The following is a 12,845-nucleotide window of genomic DNA, read 5'->3' as shown; positions in this document are numbered from 1 at the left end:
AGCCTTACCCTCTGTGTCCACTCCACATGTGACCAGGCCTGACCAGGACTTGTATCTCTCTGCAGCTCCGGTCGTGTCCACGTCCACCTTGAGTCTGGCTACCAGCCCTCTGCTGATGATGTCCAGCCCTACACTGACTGCAAGGCTCCCGACTACCAGTATTGCTCAGCCTGGAATAGAGGAGTCCCCAGGCCCCCCGGTGTCTGGTGTGGCCCTGCGGCTCCTGACCACCTCTGCGGCTGTGCAGCTGACCAATCACCACTCATCTCCTCCACGACACACACTGAGTCCTGCTCTCTCCAACTGCGCTCCTGCCCCCAGCATCTCCAACTGCACCAGCAGAGTGTCTCCATGCCCGGACCCTGCCCTGTCTCCGGCACCGCTAAAATCAAACCCTGATGGCAGCACTGTTGTGGAGCTACAGTCTGTACAGAATGGCAATGGTACCGCTGTCCAGGTGTCACAAGCTGCCCCCCCCACAGCTGCTGACAGTGCCCTGTATGTTAATCTAATCCCAAACCCTCCTTCTCCTACCACCTCCAGCATCCCCAAAATTGCCCCTGCTGCACCCACGTACAACTTGAGCTTAGTTCCTGCTCTTCTAGCAAACTCTGCTCCCAGCACAGTGCCCAGCTCCTATCCTATCCCGGCCCGTTTCTTGACCAGTCCTGTGTCTCTTCTGACTCTCTCCCCTCTAGCGTCAAGCACCAGTGGCCCCAGCCCTGTCCTGTACACCCACCCTAGTGCTAGCGCCTTCCCCGCAGCCCCGGTGGCCGCCTCTCTGCCCTTACTGGCAGCACCTGTTTCATTTACAGCTCCGCTGCCTATATCTTCCACCACCCAAAGCTCATTGTCTGCACCCCTGTCTTTTATCGAGACTCCATCCCAGCAACCGCGGCCAGTCGCGTCTGCTCAGTCCCAGATACTGCCTGGTAACCTGTCCATTCCTACAGGGCCCCCTCTACCTCTGTTATCTGCTCCAGCACCTGCCTCCCTCCCAGTGCTCTCTGCCGCGTCACCTGCTCCCCTCTCTGTGCTGTCTGCTCCTGCCCCGTCATCTGACCACCTCTCAGTGCGGTCTGCTCCTGCCCCCCTTTCATCGCGGTCTGCTCCTGCCCCCCTCTCAGTGCGGACTGCTCCTGCCCCCTTCTCTGTGCTGTCTTCTCCTGCCCCGTCACCTGCCCCCCTCTCTGTGCTGTCTTCACCTGCCCCCCTCTCTGTGCTGTCTTCTCCTGCCCCGTCACCTGCCCCCCTCTCTGTGCTGTCTTCTCCTGCCCAGTCACCTGCCCCCCTCTCTGTGCTCTCTTCTCCTGCCCCGTCACCTGCCCCCCTCTCTGTGCTCTCTTCTCCTGCCCCGTCACCTGCCCCCCTCTCTGTGCTATCTACCCCGGCTCCAGCTACCCTGGTAGCAGCTACTGCTTCTATACTGGAGGGGCCCGGTAACCAGCCTCTCATATTGTCCTCCGATTCTGCCTCTGTGCCTCTGCTAGAAGCTTCTGCATCTCTTCAATCAGCTCTTAAGTTGCCCTCTGTGGCCACCTCATCTCCTGTGCTGCCTGCCACTGGCAACGTTCCTCTTTTGGCAGCAGCAGCATCTGGGAAGATGCCCATCCCTATAGTTAGTGCTGCGTCTGCCCCGTCTCAGTCCTTGCCACGGGTTTTCTCGGTTTCTCAGGCGTCTCCTCTTCCTTTGTTGGCGTCTGCCGGCTCATCCTCTGCGTCTCCTCTTCCTTTGTTGGCGTCTGCCGGCTCATCCTCTGCGTCTCCTCTTCCTTTGTTGGCGTCTGCCGGCTCATCCTCTGCGTCTCCTCTTCCTTTGTTGGCGTCTGCCGGCTCATCCTCTGCGTCTCCTCTTCCTTTGTTGGCGTCTGCCGGCTCATCCTCTGCGTCTCCTCTTCCTTTGTTGGCGTCTGCCGGCTCATCCTCTGCGTCTCCTCTTCCTTTGTTGGCGTCTGCCGGCTCATCCTCTGCGTCTCCTCTTCCTTTGTTGGCGTCTGCCGGCTCATCCTCTGCGTCTCCTCTTCCTTTGTTGGCGTCTGCCGGCTCATCCTCTGCGTCTCCTCTTCCTTTGTTGGCGCCTGACGGCTCATCCTCTGCGTCTCCTCTTCCTTTGTTGGCGTCTGCCGGCTCATCCTCTGCGTCTCCTCTTCCTTTGTTGGCGTCTGCCGGCTCATCCTCTGCTTCTCCTCTTCCTTTGTTGGCGTCTGCCGGCTCATCCTCTGCGTCTCCTCTTCCTTTGTTGGCGTCTGCCGGCTCATCCTCTGCGTCTCCTCTTCCTTTGTTGGCGCCTGTCGGCTTTGTTCCCGGTGAGTCGGTCTCCTCACATTCCATATTGATCCCCGCTCCTTTAGCTTTGGCATCATTGAGACATTCTGCGCCGGTGACCTCGCTGACCTATTCCACCTCTGGTTCAGTAAGTTCAGTAGCGTCATCTCCTCTGATATCCACCTCTACTCCTATGGTTACCAAGATTGGCAGAGCCCTGCCCTGTGTAGCTGCTGATGCCCATACCTCGCTGCCAGCAGATGCCCACGCTCTCCTGCCTTCTGCAGCAGCTGATGCCTGCCTGGTTCCGCCTTTGGAAGCGGCTGATGTCCCTCCATTGTCCGTGGATCCAGTCATGTCTGGCGTATCTCCGTCTCCTCTGGCTTGTTTATCTCTCAGGATTCCTGCTCCTCAGCCCTCCCTGCCGGTGTCCACACAGTCCCCATCAATGCCAGCCTCTGCGCCTGCCCCCATGCCCTCATTGCCAGCTTCCACCCCTATTCCTTTGCCTTTGTTGCCAGCTTCCACCCCTGCTCCTGTGTCATCACTGCCGGCATCGTCCTTAGATCCGTCCTCGTTGTTACTGGTGCCTGCTCCAGACCCTGACTTGTCTTCTGTGTCCCCCTGTGTCCATCCACCTCATTCTGCCTCCACCTCCTCCCTGCTGTCACCTTCTTCGGCTTCCCATCCCCTGGTCATCTCCTTTTCTGCTCCCCTGACACCGACTGCTGCTTCCCCTGCTCCTTCTCACGTTCCTCTAGTCCCTGCCTCAATGCCACCCCCACAGTCCTCTGCATCTGCTCAGCCCCCTACTGCTGCACCTCCGCCTGTCCCATTGGCATCCTGTCTGGTGCCCCCCACCACAGCAGAAAGTAGTGTTACCCTCTCCCCCGCAGCAATCACTACAGACACTAAGCCCCCCACACTTCATAATCCGGCCTGTGCACAAGAACCATCTTTGTCTCTGTCGGAGGCTGATACACCAACAGTTAGTGTAAACTTAGGCGGCACCGCAGAGCCTGACTGCACAACAGAAGGAGATCGGCCATCGCAGAATGCTGCAAACTCCACCTGTGTGCGGCCTCGCCGTCAGCTGCCTCCTCCACCTCGCTCTCCTTTCTACTTGGTAAGTAAACCCTGACTGATTGTAGTGGAGGGGCAGCGGCGTGCCATCATGGTGGGTGTACTGACAGGATGCTTTCTGAGCAGGAACCTCTAGAGGAACGACGTAGAAAACAGAAATTGGAGCGTCTGGATCGGATTTTCCTTCTGAATGAGAGGAGAAGCGGCTTGGCCCCGGTCTATGGTTCGGAGGTGCTGCGCTTCTGCACCATGCAGCCAGTTGTCCAGCAGACTGACACGTTCCATACATGTAGCTTTACCGCTGCGCAGCGCCTTGAACAGCTGGCCCCCATCATTGAGAGGTGAGCTGTGAGATGCAATAAGGGAAGGCAAGGCTTCATACAGATGGGGCATCATCCTCATAGGCACTTGTTTTGTCTTCATAGGTTTATATTCGCAATGCCTCCTGTGGAGGCCCCACAGATAACTCTTCACACCTCTCACCCTCCACCCTCCATGGTTCTGGAAAAGTCCATCTTCAAAGATAGGCTGTCCCAAGAGCTGACCCCACACACCCGCTGCCTCCACCGCATCATCTCTAATATGAGGACCCAGTTCCCCGATCTCCGCCTCATACAGTATGACTGTGGTAAGTGTGTATACCAGGGCTGGAGCCTGCTGTGGAAAAATGGAAGCACTAACCCCATCACAGGTTCTCCACTACTCTTAGTCACATGACTTGTGCACAGGTTGTGTGTCCACTGCTCCATTACATCTGTTAACGAGATTCTCACCTGTCACATGACCGGTGCACAGGTTGTGTGTGGTGTAACACCACTGCTTCATTACATCAGTGAATATCAGACGTGTCTGTCACATTATCTTGGTCACATGACCAGTGCACAGGTTGTCTGTGGTATGAGACCACTGTTCCATTACATTGGCAGCCATGGTTTCCGATCTCATACAGCCTCTATTCCCCGAGTTCCTTGGCAGCCATACTTCACACAGGTCCAGGTCATGTTTTCTGAAAAGGTTTTTCCTATGTGGGGATAAAGAATTATTTTCTTGTTTGCAGGAAAGCTCCAGACCTTGGATCGTCTCCTGCGTCAGCTAAAGTCTGGCGGCCATCGTGTTCTGATATTCACTCAGATGACACGAATGTTGGATATCCTTGAGCAGTTCCTGAATTATCACGGACATATTTATCTGCGCCTTGATGGCTCTACGCGTGTGGAGCAGAGACAGGTGACTGTCATGGCTGTAGCATGGGCTGGGAAGGATGAGGCCATGGCTGACATTATTCTTCTCTCATCTCTAGGTGCTGATGGAACGGTTTAACATGGACAAGCGTATCTTCTGCTTTATTTTGTCCACCCGCAGCGGAGGTGTGGGGGTGAACCTGACTGGGGCAGACACTGTTATCTTTTATGACAGTGACTGGAATCCCACCATGGATGCGCAGGCTCAGGACCGCTGTCACCGCATCGGACAGACACGGGACGTGCACATATACAGGTCTCTTGTTTTCCCAGGTTTTTCCTCCTATTCCTTTTCCAAACTGACCACCCACAGTATAGGGATAAACCGTGATGAATTTGGGGGGGGGGGGGGGGGGGGGGGCGGCATTGGACCCCCGGGGGATAGGTTGTTGCCTTTTGGAAAAAAAACTTATATGTTGCTACTTGCACATCACCTGTGTCGTCATCTTGCAGGTTGGTCAGTGAGCGAACAGTGGAAGAGAACATTCTGAAGAAAGCCCAGCAGAAGCGTTTGTTGGGAGACATGGCCATTGAGGGTGGAAACTTCACCACAGCTTACTTCAAGCAGGTAAGGCACGCTCGCTGCTCCTGAGCCCGCTCACAGCCACAGAAACTAGACTGCAGCCCGTGGGCATCATCACCACTTTCCTCTCTATGCTCTGTGATATAGACTGTTGCCTTCTGTTATGGCTTCCTCCTGCTCATCTATCCTGTGTTCATACAGACTATACAGAACGTTCACTGCTGTGCCGAAAGCTTGGATTACTCATGACATATTTCTTTATTTTTAGCAAACTATCAGGGAGTTGTTTGACATGGAGGATTCAAGCCGCAAAGAAGCTGAAGTCCGAAATGCCTCCCCAGACCACAGTACAGAAGACGGGGGAACATCTCGTGAAGCCCATATACTGGAGCAGGTAAGAAGAAGCGCCATGTCGTTCCTAATTAAGCAGATATTCAGGTCCTTTACACAGATTTAACCCCTTCGGGACAAGACTGATTTTCATTTTTGCGTTTTCGTTTTTCCCTCTGTAAAAGGCCATAGCACTTGCATTTTTACACCTACAGACCCACATGAGCCCTTATTTTTTGCGTCACTAATTGTACTTTGCAATGACAGGCTGAATTTTTGCATAAAGTATACTACAAACCCAGAAAAAAAATTAAAGTGTGGTGAAATTGAAAAAAAAAACGCCTTTCTTTTATTTGGGGGGAATGTGTTTTTACGCCATTCGCCCTGGTAAAACTGACTTGTTATATATGTTCCTCAAGTCGTTACGATTAAAACGATATATAACATGTATAACTTTTCTTGTATCTGATGGCCTGTAAAAAATTCAAACCATTGTTAACAAATATACGTTCCTTAAAATCGCTCCATTCCCGGGTTATAGCGCTTTTATCCTTTGGTCTATGTGGCTGTGTCAGGTGTCATTTTTTGCGCATGTTTACTTTCTATCGATACCTTGATTGCTCATATACGACTTTTTGATCACTTTTTATTACATTTTTTCTGGATTTGATGCGACCAAAAATGCGCAATTTTGCACTTTGGGATTTTTTTGCGCTGACGCCGTTTACCGTGCGAGATCAGTAATGTGATTAATAGTTTGGGCGATTACGCACGCAGCGATAGCAAACATGTTTATTTGTTTACTTTTATTTATAGCCTGGGAAAAGGGGGGTGATTCAGACTTTTATTAGGGGAGGGGGCTTTTTACTAATAACAATACTTTTTTTTTTTTTTTACACATATACTCGAAGCCCCTCTGGGGTTAGTGTTCTTCCCCCTGGGGTTAGGGTTATTCCATCTAATTTCCATGTAATTGTGTGCTAAAAGCGAAAAAAAAAATTGAAAAAATCCTAGACATCAGGATTTGCCACAAAATGCTAAATTCTCTTCAAATTTAGAAAAATGTTCAATTTTTTTGTATTTTTTTATCTTGGCGTTTAAAACCAAATTTAAAGTCAAATTGACTCTTAATTTACATCAGTGCATTCTACAGTGCCGGTAACTTTCCGAGTGAGCCAATGAAAGCCGCCCCAAACGTGTGGCACACTGAGCAGTGTGCCGGCTCTGACACACCCGAGCTGGATTTTCTTGTCTTTTCTTGGTTCTCACCTGTTCACACTTCCATCTCGTTTCATGTTAGCTGGCCATTATTCCTCCGTGTTTCCCATACTTGGCGCTCTGGTTCAGCGGCGGTGTAATAACCTGAGTCTGTTACATTTGTGGTGGAGCAGCCGCATGGTATTCTAGTACACACTTGCCTATAAATAAAAACACTCAACAACCAAATTAACATTGGCAATATTATGGCCGCTATGTTTATTAATGTTTATAATTCCAATAACATTTTGTAAAACTAATTCATAAGTTTTCCACACATAAAACCATATTTAATAATAAAACATATCCTCTCATTAGAGAGATTAACCCCCCACAAAATAAACATCGCGACAAGAGAGTCCATTCAGAGAAGGGAAGGCGGGCGGGAAACTCCGTGGCAGCTGCTAAACTGAAGATCACGCTCTCCCTGCTGGTTATATATCTTGATTTCTCCTCGAGCTTCAGGTCAACAGTAATGTCCCGCGCTGGGTGCTTGACCTCGTAGCCTCTTTAGACGTTGGGATATACCATATTTTATTCGTCTGTGCACAGAATACCATGTGTCCCCCTTCTTTTAGTCACTCTGCTCCTGTCGCGGGGGGCACTTACATGGTATTCTAGTACACACTTGCCTATAAATAAAAACACTCAACAACCAAATTAACATTGGCAATATTATGGCCGCAATGTTTATTAATGTTTATAATTCCAATAACATTTTGTAAAACCAATTCATAAGCATTCCACACACAAAACCATATTTAATAATAATAATAATAAAAGGAGGAGTTTTTTACTCACCGTAAACTCTTTCACGTAGTCTTCATTGGGGGACACAGACACCATGGGTATAGGCTGCTGCCACTAGGAGGCTGACACTAAAACTAAGTCGGCCCCTCCCAGCAGGCTATACCCGCCCACTGGCACTGAGCTAATTCAGTAGTGAAAAAGCAGTAGGAGGAGCTGAAACAAACAGAAAGAAAACAGTCCACACTCAAAATCTGAAAACACAGGCCAACAGGCAACCTTAAAACAGACAACAGAGGGTGGGTGCTGTGTCCCCCAATGAAGACTACGAGAAAGAGTTTCTGGTGAGTAAAAAACTCCTTTCTCGTGCGTCTTATTGGGGGACACAGACACCATGGGACGTCCAAAAGCAGTCCCTTGGGTGGGAAGAGACAGAGTGGAGCTAAGAAGAGGAAGAAGCCACTGCCGCCTGCAAGACCTTGCGGCCCAGACTCGCATCGGCCGATGCAAAAGTGTCCACACGGTAAAACCTCGAAAAAGTGTGCAGCGAGGACCACGTGGCGGCCTTGCAGATTTGAAGAGCTGAGGCCCCATGACGGATGGTCCAGGAAGCCCCAACCGAACGAGTCGAGTGAGCTGCAATCCGGAACGGGGGCGACTTACCCTTACTCCGGTAAGCCTGAGCGATGGCGGAGCGGACCCAGCGGGCCAGGGTCGCCTTAGACGCCGCTGACCCCTTTTGAGGACCTTCAGGGATGACGAAGAGTGAGTCCGAGTGCCGAAGAGACTTTGTCCTGGAGAGATAGATGCGCAGGGCGCGAACCACATCCAGCTTGTGGAGCGCACGCTCCCTTGGATGAGAGGGGGCCGGGCAGAAAGAGGGAAGAACAATATCTTCGTTGAGGTGGAAAGGGGAAACCACCTTGGGCTGGAAGGAAGCCACGGGCCTAAGAACCGCCTTGTCCTGGTGCAACACCAGCAGGGGAGGACGGCAGGAAAGAGCTGCCAATTCCGAAATCCGCCGGACAGACGTAACCGCCACCAGGAAAACCACTTTAAAGGACAAGATGGCCAAAGGTACATCTCGGAGGGGCTCAAACGGAGGAGACTGCAGAGCATCCAGGACAAGGTTCAGATCCCACGGGGGAACTGGGTGCCGATAAGGAGGTGCAATGTGCGCCACCCCCTGGAGAAAAGTCCTGACTTGGGGAACTGACGCCAAGGGTCTCTGGAAAAAAACTGAAAGGGCAGAGACCTGGCCCTTAAGAGAGCTCAGGGATAAGCCAGCGTCCAGGCCTGCCTGGAGGAAGGCAAGGAGTCGTGCCAGAGAAAAGGGAAGTGGTGGCGCAGAACAGGCCTCACAATGACGGAGGTAGGCCCTCCAACAACGATAATAAATCTTCGCCGATGCAGGCTTCCGGGCCCTGATCATGGTCCTGATGACCGCATCAGAGAAACCGCGTGATTTCAGAATCCAGGTTTCAATAGCCACGCCGTCAAACGTAGCGTGGCTAAACGCGGGTGGCAGAGTGGTCCTTGAGTGAGAAGATCTGGCCGGTCTGGTAGACGCCAGGGGACGTAGGCGGCGAGGTTCACGAGATCCGTGTACCAGGCGCTCCGTGGCCAGTCCGGGGCCACGAGGATTACCGGAACTCCTTCCGACTTTATTTTTCTCACCACCCGCGGCAGAAGCGGGAGAGGAGGAAAGATGTAAGGGAGGCTGAACCGATGCCAGGGAATCACCAAGGCGTCCGAGGCCAGAGCCAGAGGGTCCCGCGTCCGGCAGACGAACTTCGGCAGTCTGTGGTTGAAGCGAGACGCCATCAGATCCACATCCGGTGTCCCCCACCTGCGACAGATCTGGGAGAACACCTCGGGATGCAGGGTCCATTCCCCTGGATCCACACGTGCACGACTCAGATAGTCGGCCATCCAATTGTCCACACCCGGGATGTGAACAGCGGACAAGGCAAGCACGGTTTCCTCCGCCCAGGAGAGGATCAGCGCCACTTCCATCATGGCGGCCTTGCTGCGGGTTCCGCCCTGATGATTCACATAAGCCACTGCAGTGGCGTTGTCTGTCTGCACCCGAACGGGGAGACCGCGGAGCTGTGTCTGCCAGTGCAGAAGGGAGAGACGAATCGCCCGCAGCTCGAGGATGTTGATGGGGAGGCAAGCTTCCTTGGACGACCAGGTTCCCTGAACCGTCAGATCGTTCCAAACCCCTCCCCAGCCCCGCAGGCTGGCATCGGTGGTCACGATCTGCCAATGAATGGGAAGAAAGGAGCGACCCAGAGAGAGGCTCGGAGACCGCAGCCACCACTGAAGGTCTCGACGGAGGCGAGCCGGTAGTTTCACCCTCCGATCTAGAGAGGGGAGTGACTTGTCCCACCGTGACAGCAGGAAGAGCTGCAGGGGACGGGAATGAAACTGGGCAAAAGGGATCGCCTCCATAGACGCCACCATCTTCCCCAGAACCCTCATACAGGAACGTATGGACACAGGGCGGTGGCTGCAAAGAGCTCTGATGTCGACCTGAAGGGACTGCAACTTTTCCTCTGGAAGGAAAACGCGGGCCTGCACTGAATCCAAACGCATTCCCAGAAAAACAATGGACTGGGCAGGGATCAGGGAGGACTTGGGGCGGTTGAGCAGCCAACCGAAGCGTGAGAGCGTATCCACGGTGATCTGGAGGCTCTCTAAATTCTGGTCCTCGGATGGGGCTTTGACGAGTATGTCGTCCAAGTAAGGGGTTACTGAGACACCTCGAGCCCGAAGAAGAGCCATGACAGCCGCCATGGTCTTCGTGAAAACCCGCGGAGCCGAAGCCAGGCCGAACGGGAGAGCCACGAAATGATAATGCTCTTCCCCTACTGCAAAACGCAGGAAACGTTGATGAGGAGGAAAAATCGGCACGTGAAGATACGCGTCCTGAATATCCACTGAAGAGAGAAACTCGCCCGGCTCCACAGATGCGATCACAGAGCGCAGGGACTCCATCCGGAAATGAGATAGTCGGACATGACGATTCAGACGCTTGAGGTCTAAAATCGGACGTACCGAACCGTCCTTCGGAACCATGAATAGGTTCGAATAGAACCCGCGGAACCGTTGAAGAGGAGGGACGCAAACAATCACTCCCTTTGAGAGGAGCGAAAGGATGGCCTGGAAAAAACCGGCCGCCAGGACAGGGGACCTGGGGGGACGAGAAAGGAAAAAACTATCGCGGGGAACGGAAACAAACTCGATCTTGTAACCCTGTGAGATCAGTTCTCGCACCCAGGCGTCCTGAACATGCGCAAGCCAGACCTCCTGGAACAACAGGAGGCGGACGCCCACCTGAGGAGATCCGGGTGGGGGAAAACCTTCAGGAGGAGGAGGGCTTGGAGGTGCCAGGCTTAAAGGGGGGGCGGGAGGCGGCAGATCGCGCCTGCCAGGAAGAACGGTTCTTGGAGAAACCGGACCTTTTATTCTGAGGGGCCGCAGTTTTCCCGGAGCGAGACGGCGGAAGCGACCGAAAGGAATGAAAGGAGCCTGGTTTGCGACGGGAATCCTGACGCTTGGGGCGCTGCTGGGGAAGATTGGTACTCTTCCCCCCCGTGGCATCGGAAATTATGTCATCCAGACGTTTCCCGAAGAGACGAGAGCCCGCAAAAGGAAGACTGGTGAGAGAACGCTTGGAAGCGTTGTCAGCCCGCCACTCACGAAGCCACAGAGACCGGCGAATGGCTACAATATTGGCCGACGCAAAAGCCGAGCAGGCTGCAGCGTCCAGAGAAGCCGAGCAGAGGTACTGAGCCGCGTCCTGAATCTGTTGGGCGAGGTCGGCTAAGTCCTCGGCCGATACGCCAGAAGTAAGGCCGTCCCTCAGTTGCTTAGCCCACACTGAAATGGACTTAGACACCCAAGTGGAAGCAAGTGTGGGCAGGAGAGAGGAGCCGGAGGCCTCAAAAGCTGACCTAGCTAAGGACTCGGTGCGTCTGTCAGTGGAATCCTTAAGGGACGACGCATTGTCCAGCGGAAGAGTCGTGACCTTGGTCAACCGAGAGATCGGGGGATCCACTGAAGGTGGACCTGACCAGCGAGACACAAGGTCTTCAGGGAAAGGATAAAGAACCGACAAGTGTTTAGGCTTTGAGAAACGCTTGTCTGGGGTCTTCCAAAATTTGGAAAACAGGTCATCAAATTCCTTGTGACTGGGGAAAGTGCTGCGGACACGGTGGCCGCTTTTATGGAAAAAGACCTCATCAGAGGGCGATGGGTCCGGTGAATCCTTCAACTGGAAAGTATCGCGGACTGCGGCGGAAACATCCTCAGGATCAGAGTTGGAAGCCAACTCAGAATCCGACAGATCTCCAGGCGAATGGGATCGCCTGTTAGGAGAGAGATGCGTAGGGGCCAGGCTAGTTCCAGGGGAGCCAGAGGAAGAGCGAGAAGAGGCACGGCGAGGACGCTTGTGGGAGCGGCTCCTGCCGGGGCGGACTCTACTGGCCGCCGGGCGGGACTGGGCAGGCGCTGAAGAAGAAGCAGACAGGCGATCAAGGGCGGCCGCCACAGACTGAGACAACTGAGCCATCTGCGACACTGACTGGCAGAGGGAGCGCGCCCAGGCCGGGGCAGACTCCTCAGACTCCGGTGGGGGGTCCTGAGCAGGGGACAGAGACTAACAGGACTGCATGGAACAAGCAGCGCAGAGAGGCTGAGAGTGGCCAGAAGCAGATTTAGTGTTACAAGACGTACAGAAATAGTAGGTAACAGAGGAAGGAGGAGAATGCTGGCGGCGTGTGGATTCAGATCTTGAGTCAGACATAATGAAAAAAATTAAGAGAAACTAAATATATATATATTAGTAAGAAAAAACACAGCCAGCTAGTGTATTCCTTCAGGCAGGCAGCTGTTGGAGGCTGAGAAGTAACCAAAGCCTGCAGAATAACAGAATACACACAGTGAGAACTCAGAACAGTAACAGAAGAAAACAGGCATATAGTCCCAGAGAGACCTTACCAGGAAACAAATCCGGAAAATGGCAGAGGTCCGGTCAGGGCACAGGACGGCTGCTGAGGGCAGGATGGGCAGAAGAATCTGGCCAGGAAAACAGGCTGGGGGTTGTAGTCCCACGGACTGAGGTCTCTTGCCGACCGTGGAGCTGCGCAGTCTGCAGGCTGCTGTACCGACCGGGCCGCACAGAAGCCGCGTCACGTGCGGAGTGACGTCAGACGTTGGCCCGCGCGGAAGAAGACGACCGCGCGCGGGAAATACAAAAAAAACAGGAGGAGAGGAAGGAGCGGCGCGCTTGGAGAAGAGGCCGCGAACCGGAAGTCACGGGCCGGACCCCGGAAGTCGCGGTCCGTAGGAAAAAAGGAGGCCCCGCACCCGGCACCTAAAAACCGGCATCCCAG

At 53.5% G+C, this 12,845-nt stretch overlaps 1 protein-coding gene across 1 annotated transcript in view; it reads left to right on the top strand.

Moving 5' to 3' along the window:
• SRCAP (Snf2 related CREBBP activator protein) overlaps positions 1-12,845 on the top strand; it is an 87,156-nt gene that overhangs the window by 57,258 nt on the left and 17,053 nt on the right. Inside the window, exons 24-30 of the mRNA XM_069984765.1 lie at positions 66-3,391; positions 3,475-3,689; positions 3,774-3,976; positions 4,406-4,575; positions 4,649-4,845; positions 5,043-5,157; positions 5,381-5,506. Coding sequence (XP_069840866.1) covers positions 66-3,391; positions 3,475-3,689; positions 3,774-3,976; positions 4,406-4,575; positions 4,649-4,845; positions 5,043-5,157; positions 5,381-5,506 — 4,352 coding nt within the window. The remainder of the gene's footprint in view (positions 1-65; positions 3,392-3,474; positions 3,690-3,773; positions 3,977-4,405; positions 4,576-4,648; positions 4,846-5,042; positions 5,158-5,380; positions 5,507-12,845) is intronic.

Source organism: Dendropsophus ebraccatus, chromosome 9, assembly GCF_027789765.1.
Source record: "Dendropsophus ebraccatus isolate aDenEbr1 chromosome 9, aDenEbr1.pat, whole genome shotgun sequence".
NCBI classification, from domain to species: Eukaryota; Metazoa; Chordata; class Amphibia; order Anura; family Hylidae; genus Dendropsophus; species Dendropsophus ebraccatus.
Note: the sequence above shows the minus strand (reverse complement) of the source record. Positions and strands in the feature narration are given on the sequence as shown.